The sequence below is a fragment of the Ipomoea nil genome, unplaced genomic scaffold (assembly GCF_001879475.1).
Source record: "Ipomoea nil cultivar Tokyo-kokei standard unplaced genomic scaffold, Asagao_1.1 scaffold2921, whole genome shotgun sequence".
Classification (NCBI taxonomy): Eukaryota; Viridiplantae; Streptophyta; class Magnoliopsida; order Solanales; family Convolvulaceae; genus Ipomoea; species Ipomoea nil.
In genome coordinates, this window is record NW_017619349.1 from 569020 (window position 1) to 596257 (window position 27238).

The following is a 27238-nucleotide window of genomic DNA, read 5'->3' on the forward strand; positions in this document are numbered from 1 at the left end:
CAAAATGTTATTGAATTGGTTATGTCTGTTTATTTTGATAATTAAGTTATATAATTCATGACCATATTATTATATAATATTCTAGTACTTTTAAAATTATTACATAATATATTTATTTTATAATTCATATAATTAATAAATGTGTAATGGGGGAGTAGCTTTCCAAAAATGCCCTTGAATGTACAAATTCAGAAATCAGAAGAGAAAGAGACGGCCTAGCCTTGTATATGTGCGCGAGGAAAGATGGCAACGTGCGTCGTATAGGAAATAGCACAGCATATCATATAGGAAATCACAGAGATTCAGTTTCGATTTTGTTCTTGCGATATATGAGCTTCAAATCACCATAATCTTTTGCTTTTTTCCCCGGAAAGCTTGCGGATTCAGCTCTGTGGGAGAGATGGCGAGGAACGGGGTGTTTTCACGGTGGCGGAGGGCTGAGGGACCCGCCGGATTGTCGCTGCCATCAGAATCTCACGACGTTCATGTCCTTGCCGTCGACGATAGCCTCGTCGACAGGAAAGTAATCGAGAAATTGCTCAAAATTACATCCTGTAAAGGTTTGCCGCGCTCTGGAATTTCGCCCTGAAAATTCGCAACTGCTCTGTTAGTTTCCATATTTTACTGAGATTGTAAGAAAAAAAAATATTTGTTTGTTGCAGTGACAGCAGTGGATAGTGGGAGTAGAGCTCTGCAATTCTTAGGATTGGACAAGGAAGAGAGTTCTGTTGGGTTTGATGTAAGTGAATTCCATAAATTTGTTGATTTTCTCTCTTTCATAATGTAGAATATTTATCGGTTTGGTTTCAGCAAAATTTGATTGATGATTGTTTTGTGGATGTGAATTTAGGGTTTGAAGGTGGATATGATAATCACAGATTATTGCATGCCTGGAATGACTGGCTATGAATTGCTCAAAAAGATTAAGGTCCCTTTTTCTGTACTATATTTTTATTTGTTTCTATTTCGGCTTGTAAGAAATGATTATAAAAAACTGAAGTTTAACTGGAAAAGTATTTGTGTTCATTTATTTTATTTTTTACTTAGTTTGTTTGTATGAACAGGGATCATCTTTTAGGGAAATTCCTGTTGTCATAATGTCATCTGAGAATGTTTTGGCAAGAATTGACAGGTATTTTTTAATGTACTAGTGTTGATTTCTTCAATGCTGCTTTGTTGTTGTTTCCATTTTGAGATTGCCATGAATTTACAGCTGAATATTGGACTTAACTTCATTCAAGAACACGAAAACCTCTTGTTAATCATTCGAGATGGTTTGACTGTTTAACATTACTGTTTAAATCCTCCACAGGGTGTGAATGTTCTTGTTTGAGTTTAATTTGGAACTATGCATATTTGCTTTTCTTGCAAAACTAGTTTGTTTCTTAAAAGGAAAATAAAACGAATAAATGCATGAAAATTGTAGATCCTATCATTCCCCTTCTTTCTTAGTGAAATTTTGTTAGGAAAAAGGAGGTAAAGAGACGCAGAGAACTCCGATTGGGATTGCCATTTGTTAACAATAAATTGTTTGGTTGATTGACTTTAGCGAAACAGTTTGTTAATCGGTCGTCTTAGATGACTTAAATCAATAAACTGATTGCCACTTGTTCACTAGTTTAATACATTTAACATACTATAATAGTGCATTGGAGGTCATGCAATAGAATATCATATCCAGAGCATTCCAATGTTGTTTATATCCATAAAGAATCACCATTTTGTATAAAAATTTAGTTCTATTGTGGATTTGTGGTAAACATAGAAGGAAATGCACATGATTTTGGGATCCCTCGATTCACCTACTTGAACTGTAAATATGTACTTTACTAAACAGATAAAAAAACAGAGTACTTTTCTGCTTAAATAGTTTATTTTCCAGAGTTGATTTTCCCCATGCCAATTTACAGAAAGGAAAAAAAAATGTTCTGATAGTTTTCTATAAACACATTGCACTTAAACGAACCGTTTTCTAAGTAAAATCTTCTGTTGCCTTTATGTGATAATAGCAGGTGTCTGGAAGAGGGGGCGGAAGATTTTTTGTTGAAGCCAGTGAAACTGTCGGATGTAAAACGATTGAAGAGTCACATGTTTGGCGAGGACAAGGATCCACGAGAAGACAGCGGGATAAACAAGAGAAAGTTACAAGAAATGTCGGAGGATTCGTCACCTCCCTTGCCTTCACCATCACCATTGCTGTCTCCAAATCCGTCAACCGATCTTTCATCATCATCATCCTCCACTTCATCATCACCTTCCTCACCTGAACTACTTGAATCTCCTAAGACAGAGGAATGAAACAAGAATACTAGGTACTATAACATTAGTTCTTTCTTTTCTTTCTTCTCAATGTGTTATACAACAGAAAAGCCAATTTCCCCCTCCTATCCTATGTGTGGTTTTTGTTGGCTTGTAATTTTTTTTTTAAACTTATTATTATTGATTTTCAAATGGTGGCATTCTTAATTACCTAGTCATTTTGTGTGATAACTGATAACACAATCTTGAAATTGCATTAGTACATTATGACAGATTTGTGGTATAAAATAAAATGAGAAAAGGAGTAATAGATATATTGTGGGTGAGAGAAATGAAAATGTGGGATTTAGAATGATTTGATTCTGATAAGATGTTATAATGTAGTCAATTCTTGTCTGGTAAAAGGAATATTAGATTCGGATTTGAGTTGGACATGTTTGATATGTTCCCTTTATACAAGTGTATGGGGGACCCCTTTCCATCTATACCTCTTCCTCTCTGCACACTTTGTCTCACAATATCTGCTAACCCATACAATATATATAATCCATAACTTCCCCCGTTAATTTCAATATTGTCTCCTCCGCTGTCTTATTTAATTAAGAGTTAATTTCTTTTCAAAAAAAAAAAAAAGAAAAAAGAGTTAATTTAACGAAGTTCTCTTGTTTTTTGTGGCAATTTTAAATTTAGTCTCATATTATCATTTTTGTCATTTAATATCCCAACCTATAATATTTTTATCATTTTTGTCATTTAATACCCCAACCTATAATATTTTTATCATTTTTGTCATTTAATACCCCAACCTATAATATTTTGGACACTTTTGATCCATTTCGACAATTTTTTCAGTGAAATTTTATTTTAAGAAAGAGTACTTTCCTATGACAAAAAAGAGACTTCTTTCTCTATTTTTTTTCTTTGTTTTTTTGATTGCTCTACAACTGTAGTAGATGATTCACAGAATTATGGACTAAAACAATTGCAGTTAGACTGAAGCTCACTGGGTGGCGACATCCTGAGCTTTCAAACTAGGTTGCAAAATGATTCTCCCGCACTTGGAGGTCCTCACGTACTTGGTATTGCCATTGGTGAAGGACGATTTGGAGCCGGGTTGAAGGAGATGAAAACAAGTGCCGGGTGAAGGAGATCCACGGTCGAAGGGACGAAAATGTTCTTATCTAAAATAGGATTTCAATGGAAAAGTCACCGAAAGGATCAAAAGTATTTAAAATATGATAGTTTAGGGTGTTAAATGACAAAAATAATAGTTTGAAATTAAATTTGAAATTGTCACCCCCATATAGGTGTTGCGAAAAGCCTACACTTTTTCATTCACCCCCATATGCTACACTTATACATGTGTAGCATGTGTAGCGAAAACACTTGTATAAGTGTAGTTGGTATGTTCCTTTTGCATGATTTCTTGTTGTATTAAAGTATATATATGTTTAATATTCACTACAAATATAAGTTAATAATACACATAAAATGTTATATGCGCTCACAAATTGTACTAAAAACCTGCTCTCACTACGTGTACAATAATAGAAATACAATGGAGAGATATGATTAATAAGGCAATAGATATTTTATTAAATTAATATATGAATCTGTAATACTTTTTTTTTTTGAAAATATATGAATCTGTAATACAATCCAAGTAGAATAACAAATTAAAGGAGCTTAGGAGGCTCTATAATAATGGATGGTATGGGAAGTGCACTAAGTTTAAGAAATCAGATCCCTTTGCTAATCTAGAGAGGTATCTATTTATGGTGTCAAAATAGGGATACATGTTGGGTTCTTTGCTGATGGGTATAAATTCTGATGCAACAGTGCAACATTGACAACTTAAGTCAATCACGATACGTGTTAATCTCGAAAGTCATATTCTTAGTAATAGACCTAGTGGTGGTAGAATTGACCATTTTATTGTCTTTTCCCGATCTTTTTGATTGGTTCCATGCCTTGAAGGTGGGATTCAATTTAGGTCTAGTTAGCCTCTTGACCTGATCATTAATATGCCTATCATATTACCTCACCACAAGTAAATATAAATAAATGAGTGTAAAATTATATTTGACTGCAAATTTTTTATACATGCAATAAATTCGTACTGTGAATCTCATTCAATTCATTATGATATTTTTTTTTAATTCATTATGATATAATAACTACTTAATGTTAAATCTTAAAATATGTAAACCTTAAAAAGTTCATCTAATTTGTAACAAAGGTTTTTAAGAGAATATCATTAAAGTAGTTTTGATCAAGTAGTATTATACAATGGAGACAAACTAGTAACATAACCTTTCTTAGCTTCATGGTTTTCTCACATTCTTAAGCTATCCTTTTCCCACTACAAATCCCAATTTTATTGAAGCATCTATTTACACTTAGAGCATCAACACCAAAGGTTAATAAGGGGTTAATGTCAAATGAATAAATTTAGATGGAGATATTAAAAGATGTGGAGTGGAGTTATTTGAAGGAAGAATCCTCCTGCAAATGTAAAAATAATGTCAGACGAAAAAAAAAAAAAAAAAAAAAAAAAAAACAGGCTATGCGCGTGCACGCGCCCGTGTACGGGTCAGGCACACTGACAGCACGCTTGACGCTTCAGTTTTTTTTTTTTTTTTTTTTCCTCCCACTTCCTCTTTCCTAATCACTCTTACATTATCCCCCAATTCTCCCCAAATGATGCGGATGTTCTTATACCAATTATAAGCACAAGAAATCGTACTTTTTATTCTTTTGAAACATCATTCTACTATTCAAATGTAGCAAATCTTATATTGACAGCAGCCAATGAACATGGGTCGTCAATGTGTGAGACTATGTGATTTCATATTGACAAATGACTAAAATGAGAGAAAAGTACAATTCACACTTGGTTATTGGTAGCGATAAAGAGTAACAATGACATAACTGGGGACCATTTATTTATTAATTTTTTTTTTTTTTTTTTTTGCTGGTGGAATAGTATGATTGTTGAATAGCAAATTCCTTTCTCACATCACTGTTTTTGCCTGGTTGGATCTGCTTTGCTTCATATTCCTATTATATATCTAATTGTTAGGGCTTGAACCAAGGGATGTCAATTAAGCCAACTCATTAGTTTTACGTGGCTGTTGAGCTTATCTATTTGGGTTAAATAAAATTTTTTTGTTGGGTTGAATTGGCCCTAACCCAAAACTGCCGGTTGTCAGGCCACACACACACACACACACACACACACACACACATATATATATATATATGTATATATGTATGTATGTGTGTATGTATGTATGTGTGCGCGCGCGCAACAAAAGTTGCCAACATTGATCAATCAGGCCCTCCTTTGGCCTGCCGCCCGTTCGTTTCTTAGCTTTGATATCACTTGTTAGGATAAATTATTTACTACTACGTATACATCCAAAATTATAACTAGTACGAAGACGTAACTTTATTTCCTTATATCGCCACATACATTTTTAAGAGACAAGATGCTGGACTTAGTCGTGCAGGTCTCCCTCAAACAATTTTTCTAGCCACTTGTGCTGGACTTCGGCTTTCAATAACTCCCCCCAACAATATATTTTCTGAGTTCACATCTAGTTGGATAATTGCCATCTCAGAAGCAGTGTGTAGATAGTGAAGTCCTCGTGTAGATAGATGCAATGCATATTTCAAGTCTCTATCTCCAGTTCAGCTTACAAACATATATGAGTTGTATAAATAAATAATTCTTTAAACTTCCATTCTCTATGTACTAATAATATATATTATGATCGTCTCCTTCATTTCATCACACTACCCATTCAATGATGAATGATACCAAATGGCGATGCCTAAAATTGTTACTTTTCAAATTCATAAAAATAATATTGTAAGTTTATTAAAATGATACAAATTGATTCATCATAACTTAAATATATTATTCCAGATTTCTCTTTGTATAACTAAAATCATTGTATAAAAATATTTTTAAAAATATATTGTTGATATCTTTTAAATAACATCCATATTAATACGTTGGATACGTCTAATTCCTGTATGTACGTGTCGGTTCATATTTCCTTTGACCGAAATGTATGGATTCGCTCAGATAGGTCTCGGGTAGTTGGATGAAATAAAAAGTCACTCTTTCAATAATAAATGTGTTAGACGTCGGCTGAGCTGGTTGAGTTCAGTCTCTGGTTTCGTGAGTGTATTTTGAAAATGAATTTTATCTTTCATTCATTCAACATTTTAGACATATAAATATATAAAATTAATCAAAATGTCTAAAAAAAAAATTCAAATTTATCCCGACTCGATTATATGATAACTACTTGTTTATAAGCAAAATTTTCTAAATGTTCATAATCACAATATTCAACATATTTAAATTAAATGCTTAATAATTGTCCACACTTCATTATTCCTCCATAGTCTTCCCAATGAATTTCAATGTGAAAACTGAACTAGTACTCCATTTATGCAGTCGCCCGCACCTACCTCCTATTAAACACCATTTATACAGAGTAAAAGTGAGTAATGTTACCTCCGGGGCTTAACATAGTAATTTGTCGCCTGACTTAATGTCACCATTGAAAGTAACAGAGAATGATGGAAGGTGCAGATTAGATCCCCGCCTTGTGCGCCTATGGAGACTAGATCGAGTCTGACCGATGAGTTGATTGCGCGACTACGGATTTACCTCTGCAGTGGCTCTAGGGCAGAATCTTGTGGACTTAGATTAGTCTGGCAAAACTGATATCATTTATATATATATATATATATATATATATATATATATATATATATATATATATATATATATATATATATATATTTGTTTTTTTTTAAAAAAAAAAAAAGAAAGAAAGTGAGTGATGTTATATTTACTTCCACCTTTGATCTGCAATTATTATTTAAGAGTATGTATTAAGTAAACTTTATTATTGTGTAATAATCTATAAACTATAAACAAAAATAAATAAATTGTATTAGGAAAATATTCAATGACTCAACTGAAAAAGTATAAACAAAAATTTAACTTATCTCTTGCAGATAAGAGTATCATAATTTAACTTATAATCTTGCGGATGGACATTGAATTTTGAGGCAGTTAGGTACGTCTGAAGACTGAAGGGTCACATCTTATTAAAAATCGCTTACATCAAATATCATTGAGTTGGTTTTTGTCATAGCCTTAATAATTCAACCATAAAGTTATGGGGTTGTTTGAAATATTAAATGTCATTCCCATTTTTACGTTTCAATCAAATCATTACCTATAGTTTGAAGATTTTTTTTAATACTTAGGTGCTCTAATTTAGTTCAACTAATCAATTCTAAGCTCACAAGATTAGCTCCTAAAGCAATGCAGAAGTAAATCGTAAGTCACACAATTAGTTAATTGGTCAGACTATAATCTGATCATGAGCACAAATGGATTCAATCCACACACCTTCAATCGTGACTTAAGTAAGATGAGGAACCACTATGTTGAGTCTCGGGAGACAATTTGAACATTTTTGTTGTGCCCTATATATACAAGTAATTATCTTATCTTTCTTCCCCTCGTTTAATTGGCAAGTTATTTTCTCATTAAGTGTGAAACATAAAATTAGTCATTCTGGGCAATGATGATGACAATATAAAAGAGACTCCTCTAAACTATGACATGCAGTTCAGCCTGATGGAGATATCTATGGAAAGAAGAATGGAAATAAATACATCGTTAGTGTGCAAGACCTCTCAACAAGTGTCGGTCTTGGATACATTTGACCAGATCATTAACAATATCAAAGAAGTTTTAAGTTCATCCAATGAATTTAGCTTCAAATTTGTAACACAGTCTGCGAAACAAGTTTTCTGTAGTAGGAAAGTTGTTTCTATGTCTGACTTTAAAGAATGTTTGTTTATTCCATTGATCTTCATTGTAAACGTTTCAACCTATGATTAATGAATTGGCTTCTTTATTTTCAATAAAAAAAAATGATATAAAAGAACTAATATAATTTCATCAAATACAAAGTACAATAATTTGTTGTTGTTGTTGTTGTTGTTGTTGTTGTTGTTGACAATGTATATTTTTTATTTCATTTTTGTTATTTTTTCTTTTAAAATTTTAAATTTTTTCTTATTTGATATTTATTTAATCAACAATATTTGACTCGCACATTTAATTTAAAAAATCAACAATTTCATACGCTATTATTAAAATTTCCGTGTTTCAGTTTTAGGTCGGCCCGCGATAGAATCGGTTTACTGACCTATTGTTAAGACTAGCTAGCTCATAATGGAATGTTCTTTTAGTTTGAATTATTTTCTCCTCACCCCACAAGTATTAGATTATTTTCATATTTAGTCTAAACATTACTTTCATTATATTTGAATATTTAATATATACTTTTAATTCTTTTGTCATGTTAAGTTTTTTTTTTTTTTTTTTTTTTTTTTTTTCAATCAAATCTTCTATATGAAATAATTAGAATGTATTATACTTTTACGCAAGTGTTGATGTGTTCAAGCAAGTATGGTTATAAAATGAAAATGTGATCAATTTTGTATGTTTCCTACTAAAGATTTGGTTAGAAAAATTAGAAGGTGGGCCGCACGGACTTAGCACAATGGTTCAATAGACATTATTTGAGAGAAGAGACTAATGTTCCAACCTCGACGGCAGTAGTGTGGGGATTATGTCCAAAGTGGGCACGCAGATCTCTTGTGCGCACCGCATTTGGTCCTGTTTGCTGAGCCATTGAGCCACCGTGATTTACATCCTCCCAAATGCTCTGTCGGGTCGGGGTGTGGGAGCCTTGGGGTTGGGGATTCAACCCTTTGGGAGAAGAAGAATAATTAAATGTGTTCAAACAATGAAAAGTATGCACTAAATGCTTTGAAAGGGGTAGTTGAGTGGGTTTAGCATGACTTTCATATTTAAAGGTCGCGGGTTTGATTCTTACTAACATCCTCTTAGTCGAGTCCGGCCACAATTGGCAACTCAGAATATATTTATGATAAGAGCGAGGTTTACTGGGTACATTGAGCATCAAATGCAAAAGTTAACATAACAATCTTAATATTAAATAGAAACATAAAAGAAGAAAATAGGAATTCATTGACCATATGGATGCTGACATGTTAGAAACAAGATTTCATCTAAAGGGAAAGCATGACCGAAAAAGAAGACTATGATGCATATTGCATATATATCAATTTGTGATTTGTAGTTGTGGTCATGTGGACTTTGTAGTACTCAAAAATCAAAATAAAGCAATTAAGTTTCTAGACCCATAATTTGGGTCTTAACCAAAAGAGAGAGTAGGTAGGAAACTTTTTACAGTATTAAATAACATGGAGATAAAAGAGTTGAGATCATTGTTATATTTTGGACCATATATATGATCTACATTACAATATGAATCATAATATATATGTTTATTTTTAATTTATTGAAGGTTCATTTTACTATATTAAAGATTCACTTTTAATAAGTTCATTATAATTTAATATAGGTTCATTTTTAGCATATTATTTAAAAATGAACATGTATTACACTAAAAATAAAATTAAAATATATATTAAAAATGAATCTATATCACTGGCCTACCTTACAATATAAATCATGGTCCACAATATAATTTGTCTAGTCGAGAAAGAGTTGAAACAGAAGAATTTGAAAAGTGTTTTGTGAGTAAAAATTAATAACATAATTTTTTATTTTTTATTTTGTGAAAATTGATAATTTTTTTTTCCTTTGACCAAATTTCGAAATGGGCACTATTTTTTTCTTTTTCTTTTCAAAAAAAAAAAAATTGAAGGCAAGAATTAATGTGAAATAACGGGGCGTTTGGTTGGAAGAAAGGAATTAGGGGAGAAATGAATTGTAATTCGGTGGGAAAAGAATAAGGTCATAATAAAGTAGAAATTTGAATTACGTTGTTTGGTAGTGAGAAATACAATTATTGGAATTGAGAAGGAAATAAGTTGTATAAAGACTAAAATACCCTTGTGTAATAATAATAATAGTAATAACAACCAAGAATAGTAATGTCATTTCATATGTTTTTCCTTTCTCAAATTCATTGAATTGCAATTCATGGGGTACCCCCATGAATTGCAATTAAACAAAAAGAGGGAATTGTAATTTTGTGGAATTGCAATTCCCTCCAACCAAACAGTGTAATTGAGGCATCTACTGAATTGCAATTCAACTACAACTAAATTACAGTAAATCAAATGCCCTGTAAGTGTGAAACTGTCATCATAGTTTTTTTTTTAGTACAAAAAGTCAATATCGCCTTCGCTGAGGGGTTAAACTCATAATTTCCCATATAAAAGAGTAACTTAGTGCTGTTAGACCACAAAATCATTATTAAGAACTGCGTATATTTTTAACTAATCTTAATTGTGACTTTAATTTTAAATTTCTCCTATTTCGTCATGTTATGTTACGAATCCATAAGACTGATACTAGAAAAAAACATGTTTTCTAACCAGTAACCACCTAGTTCCAACCTAACTCCGATCCCTCCTTCAATAAAAACATACCATTTCATTTTTCTTGACAAACCAAAAAATTGATGGAAAATGATTTTGAAGATGTTGGGCTAATGCTATTGGTGATCAATTTGTCATAACTTTACTCTTCATTAGTTTCATCTATCTAGGCTTCCGTTTTAGTTCTTTGAAAAGCTTGTTAACCATAACAGACCGTCTCACGGAGTTTTATCTGTGAAACGGGTCAGATTAGGTCGAGTCAATATGAAAATGTAACACTTATACTGAAAAATATAATACTAATTAGGAATAGAATGTTTATTATTGTAGGCAAGTGTTTGTTTTTTTTTTTTTTTTTTTTTTTTTTTGAATGCTACTAGCTCTATTACATTGTAGTATCTGTTCATATACTTTCTCAACCTACTGAAACACAAAGAGCTAATAATGCCTCCATTGTTATTTATTTATAAGTGAAAATGTAATATTTTTAAATCAAAATGTAAAATTATTACATTTTTCTTCAAAAGTATATATTATACTTTCTCATAAAAACAATAAACATTTTATTACTTATTAGTATTACATTTTTCAATATATATAAGTATTACATTTTATATGATCCGACCCGCCTCACGAACAAGGATCTGTGAGACAGTCTCATATTTTTTTTTTTCCTTAAGCTAAATATAATTCACTCCCAACAATCTCATCTAGCAACTAATCTAAACTTGGTAGGCCTAGGGGGTATGGATCCATAGGGCAAGCTCTATTACGGTTAGTATAATCCATGCACATTTTTCACATTGCTAGTTTGATGTTATGGTCATATTAGGATTATTAGCTACCTGCTTTGAACATATTTTGTTCACATAATAAATTTTAGAAGAATATGAATCTTATTCCATAGAAAATGAAATGGATAAAGAAAAGAATAATAATTCTATTTTATTGTTTGATTTGTAGAAAGGATAAATTTTAAGAATTATATTTTAGTGTTTGGTTGTTTTAAAGAATAGAAATGAAATAGACATTCAAAAGATATTAACACTCTCTATAGTGAATGATATACACACACAAAACATAAGCCCACTTACATACATATATACATACACACATTAGGGCATGGTTCTGGTGCAGCAGCCACCCCTGCCAGGTGGGCTTAAAAAGTGTGAACACATCGACACTTTCAATCTTGAGAAATCAAAAGCTAAGATCTTAACATTATAAACTTTCAAATTTGCATATATTATACAATAAACTCCGCCGTTCTTCAAAATTTTCAATAATTATAAAATTAACCTCATTTTTATTTTTCTAAAACCGTCAACCATTGATGAACACTGATGGACGGTTGAGATCAATCTTTACTTTTTACAAGAGGACCATGTTCTCATTTTATTTTGCCCGTTTATGAACAACTGAGATTCACTTTTTAGTTTTTACAGGAGAACCATGTCCTCGTTTGATCCTACCCCTATATATAGAGTCCTCATGTAAAAATAAACTATTGACTATATTACAAGGTAGTATATGTTCGATCCTGTGACATTCCCTCAAGGAGACCCACAGAGGTGTCATCTGAGCACAAGGTGTTTGGCATAAAAGTGATCTACTTATTTAATAGAATTGTAACGAATTTTTTTACTATTTGATTTCTCATATAATACAAATAATATATAAACAAAATAAAAATTACAAAGACATTAAATGTAAATAATATTAACAATTAAAGACAATTTAATTGGACTCAATAATAATAAATTATAAATTGGGTTTTTTTGTTGAGTATGTATTATCGATTCTATTACAGTGTAGTATATCTGTTCTATATACTTTCTCTATCAATTGTAGGATTTGTAGCTCAAAGAGTCAATACCCCACAACCAAAGTTCTATTATGTGACCTTCCCTCAACGAGAGTTACACATGTGTCAATTGAACACGAGTTGCTTGGCTTATAAATTGGGTTCCTTATAAGCAATTCTATTTTATTAATAGGTAAGTAGCTTATTTTAAAAATTGAAAAATCACCAAATAAAATTTTCTCTAATTTAATTAGAGCCCAAAATATCATCCAAATTATCGGTTTGCCACATGTAATATGATTTTACATTAATATATAAAATAAGTCTCCTTTTCAACAACTTCATCAATGGCAAGTAGTCCTTAGCTTAGATCCTTAGAGAGTGTATTTGTTAAAAATTCTAAGTCTAATCATTTTAGGTGAACCACTTCCTTCTATGTTGCCCAGTCCTTTTTTGCCACCCACAAATTATAAAAAAAAAAAAAAAAAAAAAAAAGTATAATAATAATAATAATATTATTATTATTATTAATTACAACATTCACTTCCACCCACTAATTGCCAAGTCTAATCATTTGAGATTATGTAACAAATTAATGTTTGATATTTGTCATTTTCATTTCTTATTATTATTATTTTTTTATACGCACAACAACAATAATACTAGTACAAGCTTTACCCTTTCAACTTATGGCCAAATAAGGCGCATGCATAAAAACAACATTTAATAATTACATCATGATAGTTACCACCCCCTTTTTTTAACTCTCAAAACGGCAATCTTAATCCCCAAGCACACCGATGGATTAGTATAATTACCTTAAAGAAAAAGGGCATTATTCTTTTTTTTTTTTTTAATACTACTGACTCTATTATATTGTAGTATTGTTCAAACATACTTTCTCAATATGATAAAATACAAAGAGTCAACAACGCCACAATATACTTTCTCAATATGATAAAATACAAAGAGTCAACAACGCCACAATATACTTTCTCAATATGATAAAATACAAAGAGTCAACAACGCTTCCACTGAGACTCAATCTCATGACATTTCACATGAGAGAGATCACTACATGTCATCTGAGCACAGGTGCTTGGCGCATTTTTCATTCTTTAATTATATTGAAAATCGCATTTTTCATCAATCAATTATATTTGTTACGTTGTCATTTTTCATCCTTTAATTGTCTGTAAATTGACTTTTTCATCCACTAATTCTAATTTAATTGAGTTTTTTTTTAATTAAAAAAAAATCACTTTACACAAAATTAATGGAAAAAAAAAAAGGAGAAAGGTTACTATATAAACAACCGAGGGACAAAATGTGATGACAATATAATTGAATAACAAAATTTATTATTTTCATATAATTCAGAGATTAAAGTGTAATTTCTCTTACCTTAATACAAATTAAAATTGTTTGCTTTATTCAAAATAATTGAGATAATACCTTTTTTTTTCCTTTTGATTATAGCGATGATTTTTTTCTCCGGTATTAACTATCAATTTGATCATTTTTATCTCTCGATATAAAAAAAAAAAAATTAATTGAATCCCATTTATATGCCTAAAATACTCACTTTCACCAAACTTCGTCTTTCATATGAAATTATTTTACAAATTTTAAACTGAATTTAGTTAATTTGAAAAGTCAGTGGATCAAAAGTGGTCAAATGAATAATTCTTACTTGTTAATAAATTTATAACCACAAAGAAAAACTCAACTTACCTCAAACAAGAACTCATGTTCAAATCTTGCAAATGAACGAATAGACATTAGGTGAACTCGTTGTCTTGTAAAATTCAACTATAATTTAATTCTAAATTGGCCAAAAATTTAATACAACTATCAATTATCAAAATTTATTTAGCAATGTACCAAAACATTCTAGATTATGTGTTGCTTGCATCAAAAGTGAATGTGTGGGGTGTGGAAACAACAACCAAAAGCAAAATTATTATGTATGTTGCCAATCCAAATTAAACAAAGTCAGACAAACTTAATTATCTGGAAATTTCTCTACTTCAATTCTTCCATAATCATACAAGTTCTTGTGTGAATAGAGATTGAGTAAACATTGTTTGCACGGGTTCAGCTCACTGATTTAGTAAATAGTTTAGGAGAAGAGACTAAAATTCGAACTTCGGCAACGGCAGTGTAGAGATTATGCTTAAAGTGCGCAAATTCTTTGTGTGCACCGGCATTTGACCCTGTCTGCTGAGCCATTGAGTCGTCGTGATTCACATCCTCCCAAATGTTCTGTTGGGACGAGATGTGTGGGCCCTTGGGATTGGGGATTCAACCTTTTTGGAAAAAGAGATAGAGAAAACATTAGGCTTCTTCCAGAAGAAATGGTATGCAATTAATTAGGAATTATAATATAATTGAATTTAATTACAATATTTAAGAAAAATTTGGTGGATCATTCTGACTTTGTCGATTTCCTGTAACGTATATGAATCATATCCGACTTGTAATTAGTTAATGCCCAAATAAAAATTTAGATTATAGTAATTAAGCACTTAGGTACAGCGTAACATTTGCTAGCTAGTTGCTAATTAAATTATAGAAAGAGAGACCCTTTCCACACTCTTTGACATTTGCAGGGGCATAGATAGTGTCAGTCCGGCAAATTGGACAAACACTATCTACCACCAACCCCTGACCTGGCCGGATTTAATAGACAAATGCACCCCTAATCTTAACTACAAATTATAATTTCATCATATTTCGGATTTTACCAATAATATATATATATATATATATATATATATATATATATATATATATATATATTCCAATGGTGTATAGTTGTGTATATTATTTAACATAATTTTGATGATAGAGAATATTGATATTTGGAATTCTACTATACGCATTTTCATTTTACTTATTACTGGCTAATAGTACTAAAAATTTATTATTGGCGCTGTTTGGTAAAACTTATAGCTTATTTTATGCAATAAATAAGCTATAGAGGGTGTTTGGCAAATGGTTGATAGCTGATCGAATTAGATGATAGCTAATAGCTGATTGTGTTAGTTGGTTTGACCAACTGATTGTATTAGCTGGTTATAAAAAAATGTTTGGTAAATTAGCTGATTACTATTAGCTATACCAACAATCTCTTTTACCAAACACTAATTTTAGCTGATTGACCAAGTCAATCAGCTAAAATTGGTCAAATCAGCTGAAAAATGGTTGATAAGCTGATAACCAAACACCCCCATAAGCTTTGTTCGGTCAATTTATCTGTTACTTTTGACTTGTTTAACCACTATTAACTGTTTAGCTTGGTTAAATAGTCAATATAAGTGTTTTATTAATTAACTTTTTATATCAGTTTATTGCTTAAAAATACTAAAATTCAAACAGCTGCTCAAAGTAGTTTCTTCGATCGGCTTTTTTAGAAAGTCATTGTGCATGTAATCAGATATTAGCTAATTACCAAATATCTTTCTACAATCAACTAATGTTATCAACTAGTCAAACGCAGTAACCCAATCAGCAAACTGTTATTTACCGAACACCCCCAATATATCTAACTATTAGCTTAAACAGAACACATCTTTCAATTCCCGTGACTAGAATATTGGAATATTCCTCCCTAAAATGCCCTCAATAGTTTCTTAGTATTTGATACAAAGAATGTGTAATGCAATACTGAAAACAAAGGGGTTGACTTGGTGCAGCTGCTAAATAACCCGGGTCAAAGTCAAAGGAATTTGTTAGAAAGGTGTTGGTATGGGGGTGTTTTTGTAATTTGACGTGGGGCGGAGCATAAGAGAGAATGTCAGAGTTCAGAAAGAATCAACAATTTCTCCTCCCATTTGAAACTGTCAGCCAACAAACCAAACCCCCTAAAAAAAAACTAAGTCCAAAACCAAAATAACAAAAACCCATTCCAACAATGCCCATAACATCATCTTCTTCACCTTCTAACTCTCAAAGCTTCCATCCATGGCTGCCAAATTCTCTTCATCAATGAATCTCCATTCCCTCTTCTCCTTTCTCATCATTCTCTCTGCAATTCCTCTCTGTTTCTCTCAGCCACAAAACATCCAGACTTTCTACCCCTTCGCCCTGCCTAAGCTCCGGCCGCCGCCGATTCGAACTACCCCGGTTCAACCGCCGTCGCCTCCGCCGTTACTTCCGCCGTCTCCGTCGCCTCCGCCGCCGCCGCCATTGTTGTCTCCACAGCCATCGTCGACGAAGAAGGCGGTTGGGACTGCGATCGGAGCTACTGCGGCAGGGGTGCTAGTTCTGTCGGGGATTTTCTTCGTCATTTTCGTTAGGTATTGGCGGAGTAGGAGGGAGAGAGGCGGTGAAACTGCTGCGACTAATCCTTATGCTGATCCTTACCCTAATAGTAGGGATGGAGGTCGTCGAGACGAGTTTTCGAGGTTTGGAGGGAATGTGAAGGGGGTGATTGTTGATGAGGAAGGGCTGGATGTGCTGTACTGGAGGAAACTGGAGAGTGGAGAAGCGAAAGAGAGCTTCAAACGACAGGTTTTCAACAATGGCGAGAAAGTGGAAGAGAAAAGGATGGTTAGGAGAGAGAGTAGCAAGAGGAAAGGTAGTGGAACGCCGATTCATGAAATTCCTCTGCTTAGAGGCAGGTCTTCAACCTCTCAGGATCCTGCTTGGAATATCCCGCCTACTTCTGCTGCAATGGAGAAACAACACTCTCTAATCCAACGAGAATCGCGTTCTCCGCCTTTGCCTCCTTCTCCTCCTCCTCCTCCTCCACCGCCATTGCCTCTTCAGGCAATTTCAAGTTCTCCACCTCCACCTCCTCCTCCGCCGCCGCCGCCGCCAGTAGCTCCACCATTGTCTGTTCAGGCGATTCCTAGTGCTGCTCCGCCTCCACCGCCGCCGCCTCCGCTTCTGGCGGTTGAAAAGAAGAGTGCTCCGCCGCCTCCACCGCCTCCACGGCCTAATCCTGGTGGCTTGGCAGCGCCGTTTAAAAGTCAAAAGCCGCCTCCGCCGCTACCACCTAAAGGAATCCCAGGTGATAAGCCCTCATCAGAACAAGGCACTTCCGGAAACGGAAAGGAACAGGTGAAATTGAAGCCTCTGCATTGGGATAAAGTGAATGCTAATACTGATCATTCCATGGTTTGGAAGAAAATCGAGGGCGGTTCTTTTAAGTAAGAATTCTAATTCTTCAATCTCTCTTCATTTTCCTCCCATAGTGAATTGATGAAATATATGAATGGATTCTTACCCTTTTTGATTTGCAATTCAGGTTTGATGGAGATCTTATGGAAGCCCTATTTGGATATGTTGCTGTAAAAGGGAAATCACCTCAAAGAGACAGAAGTTCCCCAGAACAAAAAGGGGAGATAGTAGCAGCAGGGCCAACCCCTCAGATCTTCATTCTTGACACCAGGAAATCACAGAACATAGCAATTGTGCTCAAGTCTCTTGGAGTTCCCCGGAGAGAGATTATGGATGCACTCAATGAGGGACAAGGCTTAAGTGCAGAAACTCTGGAGAAGCTCTGCAGAGTTGCCCCAACTAGTGAGGAAGAATCAGACATCCTTAACTTTGCAGGAGACCCAACAAGGCTAGCGGATGCCGAATCCTTCCTCTTCTACATCCTAAAAGCCATCCCATCCGCCTTCACTCGTTTCAACGCCATGCTTTTCAGATCAAACTATGGCTCAGAGATCCTCCAACTGAATGAGTCTTTACAGACCCTGGAACTGGCTAGCAATGAGCTTAGAGGCCAAAGACTCTTCATGAAACTACTGGAGGCCATTCTGAAAGCTGGGAACAGAATGAATGCAGGGACCTCAAGAGGAGATGCTCAAGCGTTTAACCTTACCGCTCTCAGAAAGCTCTCTGATGTGAAGAGTATTGACGGAAAGACGACATTGCTCCACTTCGTTGTCCAAGAAGTAATCAGGGCAGAGGGGAGACGTTGTGTGCTCAGTCGTAATCACAGTTTAAGCAGAAGCAGTAGCCAAACCAGCAGCATTGCAAACTCAGATTATGACAAAGAGAAAGAATACATTATGCTTGGATTACCCATTGTTGGTGGCCTGAGTTCCGAGTTCTCCAACGTGAAAAAGGCTGCTGCAATAGATTACGACGCTCTTTCTAAAACAATTTTGACGCTATCATCTCAAGTATCTGAAATCAGGAAACTCGTGGCGCAATGTGGCGCTGCTGGAGGAGGATTCGCAACAGAGATGACAAATTTTCTGGACAGTGCTGAAGGAGAGATAAAGGGAGCAAGAGAGCAACAAATAGGAGTGATGGAGCTTGTGAAGAGTACAACAGATTACTTCCAAGTAGGAGCTTCAAACAATAAAACATGGCAGCCACTTCAACTGTTCATGATCATCAGTGATTTTCTGGGAATGGTCGATCGGGTGTGCGTTGAAATTGCCAGAAACCTGCAGAAAAAGAATCCCGAATGGCCTGGTGCAGGATCATCATCATCAACAACGGAATCACCTGCTGCAAGAACTGTCAGATTCCCCAAATTGCCGGCTAATTTCTTGTCAGAACAGTCAAAGAGCAACCCCATTGATTCTAATGAAGGTTCATAACTGTGTAATTGTGTAAATAGATAGGAGGGTTAGAATTTGGAGCCCACAAACATTTGTTATGTAAACATTAACCATTGCATTTATTACATTCTTTCTAAATTCTAAAACATTTTCATGATTCTACTGAATCCTATTCTATTTCTAAACATGATCTTCTTATCTTGTAAGTTGCTAATAAATTTGTACAACATATAGCCTCCCAACTGAAGAGGAATCTTTTCATTTCCAGTATACAGTATACTTCGCCATCTATCAGCGACTTTCAGCAAGGCATTTGTTTCACCAACTTTTCGAGAAGATTACGTAATGATGAAAATGGCAAAAACAGTGTCCACTAGACTTGATCGCCCTTAGCTAGACTTTGCTTCTCTTCCTCAACCTGTTCAAGCAATACTTGTAGCTCCGCTTCTGTTAAGCTTTCCAGTCGTTTCTGCAAATTGCGGGAAATACAAAGTTCAAACATGCTTCCATTTAAGTAGAAAATTTATTCTACTTATTTGAAATGACCATACCTCCATGATAATGCATATGGGCTAAACCACACTAAAAGACTGAATCCAATTAATTAGCTAGTTTAACCTATGACCTTATAAACTCATATATTCTCTCTTATTTAAAATGAACAGACCTCCATGACTTTGCTCTCATAGTCCCTTAATTGTTGAGCATAGGTCATTTCCTTATTCGAAACCCTGAAGATGTATGTTGAAATCCATCCAACTGTTAGGCCCAAGACCAGGACCAGCTGAACTACATTTCCAGCTTGTAAAGAATCAACACCGAGGAACTGCATAATAAGTTGTAGTATAAGTTTAAGTTTTCTCAAGTACTTAAAAACTGTTCCCGAAAGAGATCTTGAAGAAAAGAAGTACTTATAGAGTTGAAAGAAACACGTAAAAAGAAACTCTCTATGTGAAAACAATATTTCGCAGTACCTCCAGTCCACCCTTTAGGCCATACCCGGCAGCCGTGACTCCAAGTCCAATTAATAGAACATCCTTTCTGGTATATCCAAACGGTGTCTGCATTATGATCACATCACGGACATAACTAAGAACACATTGAGAGTTCGTAAAGAAATAAGTCGAAGAAAAGCTTCAAAAGGCATTATGAGTTGCGATTATAGTTTCACATACAAAGATAGATGCAATTTCTTACGAAGTTCTAGCAGCATTATCCCAAGCACACAAGAAAAAGCAAACTTGCCTTATCTTTGTTGGAGGATTCATCTTTACTCCCACTTGAATCTAAACTACATCTTGGAGGAAAGAGTGTTTTTGATTTATTGGAAGCTGAGTAGGATCCACTTTTAAAAACTGTGGAAGTGCCAGCTCTAAGAAGTCCGGGGGAGCGAGAGCGACCATTTTCTGTATGTAGATCACAGAAAAGAGTAAACCGCCTTGTCTTGATCAAAACCATTACAAGAGTAATATTCAACCACAGCCCCATTTGAATGTGCAAGGATTGGTAAACAAATACATACAAGGTTGCAAAAGATTAAAACAAGGGATGAAATGGAAAAGTAGCAACGCCATTCCATTGGTGTATCCGTGTATGATAGAATTCACTAACAAATATAACTCGAGAGTTGTGACAATAGCAAAAACATAAAGTCGTATCACTTTCATATGATCAAGAAGATCATTGGAGGGGGCAACCCTAGCCAAGTTGGTCGGGCTATTAATTTGGTAACAACAAAACTACAAGTTCTACTCCCCAGCGAGAGCAGCCTATTGGCCTTCTTGATTTGAACCGATCAATTATAGGCAACCTATGTTGGTTAACCTACTTGTAGTCCTCTGCCGGCTAGGGTAACAAGGCAGGGTTTACCCAGTACACATCCTCGGGTAAGAAGATCATTGGATAAATCAATTGAAGACCTATAAATTCCAATATAAAACAAAAGAAATGCTCATAAATCATAGAAAATTCTTTCAAATATCAGTCCTTTCTACCTTATCCAAAAGCATCATTACCTTCCAAGAACTAGCAATTATCTTTCAAATAGTAGTGCTAAAACACCATTAACTTCCAAAAAGTAACAATGAAGTATATAAATTAGCAATGAGTTCCAACTCCCTCAGATTCATCTCATTTTACAGTTACACCCTATGAAGAAGAAAAACAAAATCAAATAAAAAGGACAACGGAACATATATAGTAATTGTGAAACTGAAACAGTACCCAGAAAAGCATCAAAGAAAAAAAAAAATCAATTTTCTCACTTCTCAGATATGAATTCTGAAACTCTAAATGTCAATTAAAATCTGAAATACAGAGAAAAAAGGAAAACGAAATTGAAACTGAGTTGAAAGAAACCACTGACCTGGTTTCATCAATGGAAAAAGGGGTAAACCCATGAGGGAAACCACTCTGGTTGTGCATATAAGGCTGCTATAGGCGGGTGCATATGTTGTGGAAGCCATTTCCGCAAGCTTTCTTCTCTTCAGGTATAGTATTGAAAAACAAATAACAGCTTATAGCCCCGCGGGGAAAGCCTTGAGTGGCTGAAAGCCGTTATCCAGTAGAAATATCTCCTGGCTGTGCTAAAATGGGTCGGGTCGCTTCTTAACCCTCCAAGTTTTGTTTTTGTTTTTGTTTTTTTTTTTAGTAAGCTTTTTTTAGTGTTCACTGGGTAGACGTCATAGAGCTACAAACTATCTGATAAAAGAAAATAATACTATTGAATCATAATACTAACAAAATGAGGCAAAAGAAATAAGATCATTATCTCATGAATCATGATCTATACAATTGTGTAGACTTTGTAATCCGCTACAGATCATTATTTTAGTTCTTTGTTTTTCATTTTCTATTTTTAAAAATTTATAAGTAACTATATTTTATGTTTTTTTTTTTCAAGTGTTCATTTCCCCATAAGTGAAAGCATTTTTATTTTTTAAATTTTTTTTTTGATAAATTCCATGATGGATCTCACTAGGCTAAAATAGAGTTTAGACTACCAATTTTTACTCTTTCATTTTTATTTCATGACATGACAATCATTGATAAATTATTTTCATTATGTGGGTCTCAAGGAAAATGTCTACATCAAAAGTTTAAGAACAACATCAATTGTTTAATTTTTTGCTCGGTTTTTTCAAGCCAAGTAAGAAAGAGAGATGAGAGAGGGAGAGGAGATCAAGAGAAGAGGAAAAAAAAAAAAAAACTGGCACGTGCGCAACTGGGCGCTACATGTGCGCAGACGCGCCACATATTGCACATCTTTTTGTCAAAATTTTCTCTAGTTGCGAGTCTCACAAAAAATTGTATTTGCTGGAATAAAATCTATCCCCCATTAGAGCAAGCTCATCCATGTGCATACAATTTTGTTGGTTTTTCTAAGTCCATGTAAGAGAGAGTAGGGAAGAGATAAGAGGAAAAGGTGAAAAAAAAAAAATTTATGACAAAAAAGTAATAATTGCAAACATTATAAAATAATTGTTTCAAGATAAACACGTAGTTTATTACTACTTTAAAAAAATGCACAAAGAGAAAGGAGTTGCAGAGCTCTCAAGAATCAATATCAGACAAACATTATTGATGGGTTTTGCTTCCATTTTTGTCTTGTAATGCTCTTAAGCTACTCAATCTCTCTCCCAAAGTGGACACAAATTTCCATACTTTTCACCTACTCCACACCCCCTATATATCCACTGTCCTTTAATTCCTTCATCAACATTCATCTCCTAATTAAAAACCCAAAAATTTCATTTTCTTTTCTTGCATTATATTACCCCACAAGATAAGATCAGATTAGAGCAAAATGAGAATCAAACCCTTTCTGTTGAAAGCCATTATTGTATGCCTGAGTTTTGTTGTGGAGCTAGTAAAATCTGACCCAGATCCACTCCAAGACTATTGTGTGGCAGACACAAAAAACACCAAAAACTTGTTTCTTAATGGGGTGGCATGCATCAACCCAGATTTGGCTGTGGCTTCAAACTTTGCCACTTCAGCTCTGGCAAAACCTGGCAACACCAAGAACACATTCGGCTTCAACGTTACGGCCACCAATGTCGCAGTCTTGCCTGGCGTCAACACTCAAGGATTAACGTTGGCTCGTGTGGACTTGGCGCCCGGCGGCCTCGTTCCGCCGCATACGCATCCCAGGTCAGTTTTGATTTATTTTGTTTTTTATGAAGAGGAAAGTGGCGCTAGGCGCCCCTATACCGTGGTGATTTCCCCTTCTAAGTGTCGGCCTAGCATCTAACTTGGTCGACTCAATCGCTTAGTGCCTAACTCGGTCGAATTAACCCGTCTATTTCAATCGAATTTAACTGGTTGGTTCGACTTTACTAATTTTTTTCTATATATATATATATAGTATGACATATTGACATATATACACTCACACACATGTATTGTTTTTTTTTAGTTAACCGTCTAGGTGCTGCTCTACCGATTATTGTCTAGCGTCTACTGTAACCATGTCTACAATTGACGAGTAGTTATGCTGTGTGCAAAAACAACGTCGTTTTATTAAAAACGCGCATCTCCCCTAAAAAAAAATTCAGATTCGATTCCCAGCAACAACATATGAACCTGAATTAACAGGGTCAAACCAAAAAGACCAAATAACAGTTCTCGCTCAGAGTTAAACTTATAACATTATAGTTATCAAGTGAATTAGCATGTCAGTATTTTTGGGAATGTAAATAAAATAAAAAATGCAGGGCATCGGAGGTGACGATCGTGCTTAAGGGCGCAGTGTTGGTGGGGTTTGTGGACACTTCAAATCGGCTATTTACGCAGCAATTGAGGGCCGGAGATAGTTTCGTGTTCCCCAAGGCTTTAATCCATTTCCTTTTCAATATGGACACCATGAAGCCGGCGTTGGCCGTGTCGGGGCTGAGCAGCCAGAACCCCGGCGCCCAGCTCACTTCTCTCGCCACCTTCGCCACCAAACCGGCGGTGCCGGATGAAGTCCTCAAGAAGGCGTTTCAGATCAACGGCATAGATGTCGCCAAGATCAGAAAGAATCTTGGAGGATGATATATACATATACATATATATGATGAATATCATCATTAATTACAGGTGCAAGAATAGTATCACAAGAATGTCGTTTATTATTGTTAAGAATAAAAGTGATATGATGGCCATGTTATTATAACTTTTTTAAGGCCAATAAAACGTTAATATATTAATTAATGAATAAGAGTTAATACCATTTAAGGTCCTCCGAGTATAATGGTTTTGCTAGGTTTAGTCCTAAACTTTCAAATTGACCATCTGTGGTCATTTGACTTTCAAATTTAACCATTCGTGGTCCAAGTTAACCACCCATGGTCCTTCAAATTTCAAAATTTAACCAGTGGTGGTCCTCTTGAAAGGGCCATGGTTGGTTAAAATTTAATAGTTGAAGGACCATAGGTGGTTAACTTGGACCACGAATGGTTAAATTTGAAACTCGAAGAACCACATATGGTCAATTTGAAAATTTATGACTAAACGTGACAAAACCACTATACTCAGAAGACCTCAAATGGTATTAACCCTAATAAATAAGGTGTAAAATACATTCAGGTGGAGCGGAGTCTCAAAACATAAAAACCGACTGGATGTAAATTAATTTTACCAAAACATGTGCAGATTGATTCGCAAACCTTTTAATGGGACTAATGGAGCACGACTCAATAGAATTAATTAATTCACTACACTTGCTAAACACGATACCCAAGTACGACCGAGACATGGGCCCCGTTTGGTAAAAAAATTGGCCTGTAAGTCAATTTTGGCTTATTTGACCACTATTAATTGTTTGATTTAGTTAAAATATCAATATAAATGTTTGGTTAATTAATTTTTTGCAACTCCAAAAGGTTAAAATTCAAAAAGCTACTCCAAGTAACTTTTTCAATTAACTTTTTGAGAAAATGAATTATACCAAATAATTATCAACTAACAGCTAATTTACCAAACACTTTTTTACAATAAACTAATGTTATCAATTATTTATACCCTCTAATTAACACAATCAGCTAACAGTTAACAACAATTTTATCAAACAAGGCCATGGTATTTCCCGTCGAGGCTTGAACCACAATTCGAGAGTCCATCTCAACTTGCACATTATGTAAACCATTATTTTCTTATCTAAAAGAGAGCCTCCCTGCACGTCATTGCTTCGACCAGCTGTGGTTCGGGGCTAACTTAGTACCCCTCTTTTTATTTCAAAATTCATTTGCATTATATTTTTCTCTCATAAAATTATTGGTGAGAAGAGATTATGTTCCTATATTTGAGTGGATAAAAATAGGTTTAAAGTTTTGGACGATTTTTAACTGATTTTAATTAATTATTATGAGTTTACCGAGAAGATACAAATAAATTTAAAATATAAATTAGCTTGTTACTAAGATGAAGCATATTAATTTCATAAACTTCATACACTAGGTTCATTATTAGTAGGGGTGTGAAGAGCAGATTACATTGGGTTGGGCTTCCCTCCTATGTGGTGAATAGCTCATGTTTGGACCAAGCCAATTTTTATCCACTATATTTTTGTTGAGCCCTTATTATTATTATATTATTTATATAATATGGAGTAACATTTTGGGGAATGTAGTTAAAGTTGGAGTAGCAATGTTTGGGCAGAAGATGAAGAGAAGCCATTTTACTTTCACACTCATCTATTGTTGGTGGCATGTGAAGAGGTGGAATTAGTTAGGAATTAATTCCCTTTGGCTCTTCCCATTCAACAATGAAGCTATATAAGGGGCAAACTTTCATTGTTTCCTCACCCTACTTCTACATCCATTCCAATTCCATTTGTTTTTTGGCAGAAGCATTAGGCAAAAAAAAAAAGAAAAATTCTATTTTCTTTCTTTTTCTTTTTCACGGCTGTATGCAGCAGTTGAAGGAGCAACATCTATTTCTTCTTCATTTTGTGCTACTTTGTCGTGGATTTGCCTAGTTTTTTGGTGGCACGGCGACGGAGTGTTCGGCGGGTTTTGTCGTACGTCTGATGGATTTGTCGTGAGGTTTGTCGAAACTTTTGGAGTACTTTCTTCATCAAATATTTTGTAGAGGTCAGTTGTTTGTTTCAGGCATCGTTTTGGGTAATCTCGTAATATTTGTATTCTATTCACATTGCTCATGGTGGTTGAATATTTTAAGTACGAGTTGGTATCTCTTTTTTAGTCCTGTGAACGTGATAGATTGTATTTGGCCTAGAGTTGTTGTATTGTGATGAATTTTTAGGGTGCTTGGCTCGGGTGGTAGCCAGCAACTTTGTACCCAAGATTTGTTATAGTGGAATTGTTGTTGGTGGTGATCCGTGGTTTTTCCCCGTGGTTTTGGGGTTTTTCACGCAAATTTTGTGTCCCTTGCGTTGTTATTTATTTTGGGCTATTGTGTTATCTCGTATTTGTGGACCGTGTCGGGGTCTGTGATTTTCATTGTCACAGGAAGTGGGATTTTTCCCCAACAGATTAATGCATAAGCCACTTTGGACCAGAGTATTGATAAGTCTCTGCTCAAAATTTGAGGCGATTATATCCTTTGTTTCAACACTCTAAAAAAATACAAATCTTGAGAGATGATTCTGGTAGCTAATTTTTACATTCTTATCCTTAAATTTAGTACCTATTAAATAAATATTTAACAGAATAATCAATTAAATACGGGATAAAATCAATAGTCAAGAGATTAATTATGGTCAAATTGAAAATTGATAATAGAAATGGGTAAATGGCCAAAAATAAATAAATAAATAAATCCAAAGTTAGAGAATTGAAAGGTAGAAGAAAAAAGAAAGAAAGAAAGAAAGCTGGTGGGACAAGAAGGAACCCAACTTAATTGAATGCAAACTCTATTGTTGTATTTTATTTTATGTTTTTCCAAGACTTGCAAACTTTTCTAAGCCTCACAACGAAGAAGTTTGGTAGGGAAAAGGAAGAGAAGATTCTAAAAAAAACAAAATTATTTCAATGTTTTAATTATAATGTATTTTATTTTTAGTGTCTGACATTTTTAAACATTAAACTTTAATTTTCCTCTAAGATATTCAAAATATCATCACGTATGTATAGTTTGGTCAATTTAATGAATTTTTCACAAAGTGATAATAATATTATAGAAATTTCAAATATTTTGAACTAAAAATTAAACTAAATACTTTTACGGA

At 34.2% G+C, this 27238-nt stretch overlaps 4 protein-coding genes across 6 annotated transcripts; 3 read left to right on the plus strand and 1 right to left on the minus strand.

Moving 5' to 3' along the window:
• Window positions 1-353: 353 nt before the first annotated feature.
• Window positions 354-2398, plus strand: LOC109160785 (two-component response regulator ARR4). Of its 2 annotated transcripts, none has more exons than XM_019309028.1 (5): window positions 354-560; window positions 663-739; window positions 851-928; window positions 1065-1132; window positions 2010-2398. In XM_019309028.1, exons 1-5 carry the CDS (start codon window positions 401-403, stop codon window positions 2296-2298), a joined length of 672 nt encoding a protein of 223 aa, XP_019164573.1. In that variant the 5' UTR covers window positions 354-400; the 3' UTR covers window positions 2299-2398. The 2 variants fall into 2 exon arrangements, with proteins under 2 accessions (XP_019164573.1, XP_019164574.1); XM_019309029.1 differs by having other exon boundaries at window positions 2013-2395.
• Window positions 2399-16168: 13770 nt separating this feature from the next.
• LOC109161123 (formin-like protein 4) lies at window positions 16169-19231 on the plus strand. The gene is made up of 3 exons (XM_019309474.1): window positions 16169-17474; window positions 17505-17697; window positions 17796-19231. The coding sequence occupies exons 1-3, from the start codon at window positions 16508-16510 to the stop codon at window positions 19105-19107; spliced, it is 2472 nt and encodes an 823-aa protein (XP_019165019.1). The 5' UTR covers window positions 16169-16507; the 3' UTR covers window positions 19108-19231.
• LOC109161125 lies at window positions 19148-21618 on the minus strand. The gene is made up of 5 exons (XM_019309477.1): window positions 21434-21618; window positions 20314-20474; window positions 20043-20129; window positions 19736-19894; window positions 19148-19537 (listed from the first exon to the last, which is right to left on the minus strand). The coding sequence occupies exons 1-5, from the start codon at window positions 21531-21533 to the stop codon at window positions 19442-19444; spliced, it is 603 nt and encodes a 200-aa protein (XP_019165022.1). The 5' UTR covers window positions 21534-21618; the 3' UTR covers window positions 19148-19441.
• A 1165-nt stretch (window positions 21619-22783) lies between these two features.
• Window positions 22784-24228, plus strand: LOC109161124 (germin-like protein subfamily 1 member 1). Of its 2 annotated transcripts, XM_019309476.1 has the most exons (3): window positions 22784-23220; window positions 23784-24135; window positions 24166-24228. In XM_019309476.1, the coding sequence occupies exons 1-2, from the start codon at window positions 22874-22876 to the stop codon at window positions 24100-24102; spliced, it is 666 nt and encodes a 221-aa protein (XP_019165021.1). In that variant the 5' UTR covers window positions 22784-22873; the 3' UTR covers window positions 24103-24135; window positions 24166-24228. The 2 variants fall into 2 exon arrangements, with proteins under 2 accessions (XP_019165021.1, XP_019165020.1); XM_019309475.1 differs by having other exon boundaries at window positions 23784-24228.
• The last annotated feature ends 3010 nt before the right edge of the window (window positions 24229-27238 follow it).

What these genes read in the sequence shown, in the direction of transcription:
- LOC109160785 (XM_019309028.1), top strand. Translation starts at nt 401, where the DNA reads ATGGCGAGGAACGGGGTGTTTTCACGGTGGCGGAGGGCTGAGGGACCC. An exon ending in CAAAATTACATCCTGTAAAG is followed by an intron (nt 561 to 662) that starts GTTTGCCGCGCT and finishes TGTTTGTTGCAG; the next exon opens with TGACAGCAGTGGATAGTGGG. An exon ending in GTTTTGGCAAGAATTGACAG is followed by an intron (nt 1,133 to 2,009) that starts GTATTTTTTAAT and finishes ATGTGATAATAG; the next exon opens with CAGGTGTCTGGAAGAGGGGG.
- LOC109161123 (XM_019309474.1), top strand. Translation starts at nt 16,508, where the DNA reads ATGGCTGCCAAATTCTCTTCATCAATGAATCTCCATTCCCTCTTCTCC. An exon ending in TGCTCCGCCGCCTCCACCGC is followed by an intron (nt 17,475 to 17,504) that starts CTCCACGGCCTA and finishes GTGGCTTGGCAG; the next exon opens with CGCCGTTTAAAAGTCAAAAG. An exon ending in ATCGAGGGCGGTTCTTTTAA is followed by an intron (nt 17,698 to 17,795) that starts GTAAGAATTCTA and finishes TTTGCAATTCAG; the next exon opens with GTTTGATGGAGATCTTATGG.
- LOC109161125 (XM_019309477.1), bottom strand. Translation starts at nt 21,533, where the DNA reads ATGGCTTCCACAACATATGCACCCGCCTATAGCAGCCTTATATGCACA. An exon ending in AATCCTCCAACAAAGATAAG is followed by an intron (nt 20,130 to 20,313) that starts GCAAGTTTGCTT and finishes ATCATAATGCAG; the next exon opens with ACACCGTTTGGATATACCAG. An exon ending in ATGAGAGCAAAGTCATGGAG is followed by an intron (nt 19,538 to 19,735) that starts GTCTGTTCATTT and finishes CGCAATTTGCAG; the next exon opens with AAACGACTGGAAAGCTTAAC.
- LOC109161124 (XM_019309475.1), top strand. Translation starts at nt 22,874, where the DNA reads ATGAGAATCAAACCCTTTCTGTTGAAAGCCATTATTGTATGCCTGAGT. An exon ending in CCGCCGCATACGCATCCCAG is followed by an intron (nt 23,221 to 23,783) that starts GTCAGTTTTGAT and finishes TAAAAAATGCAG; the next exon opens with GGCATCGGAGGTGACGATCG.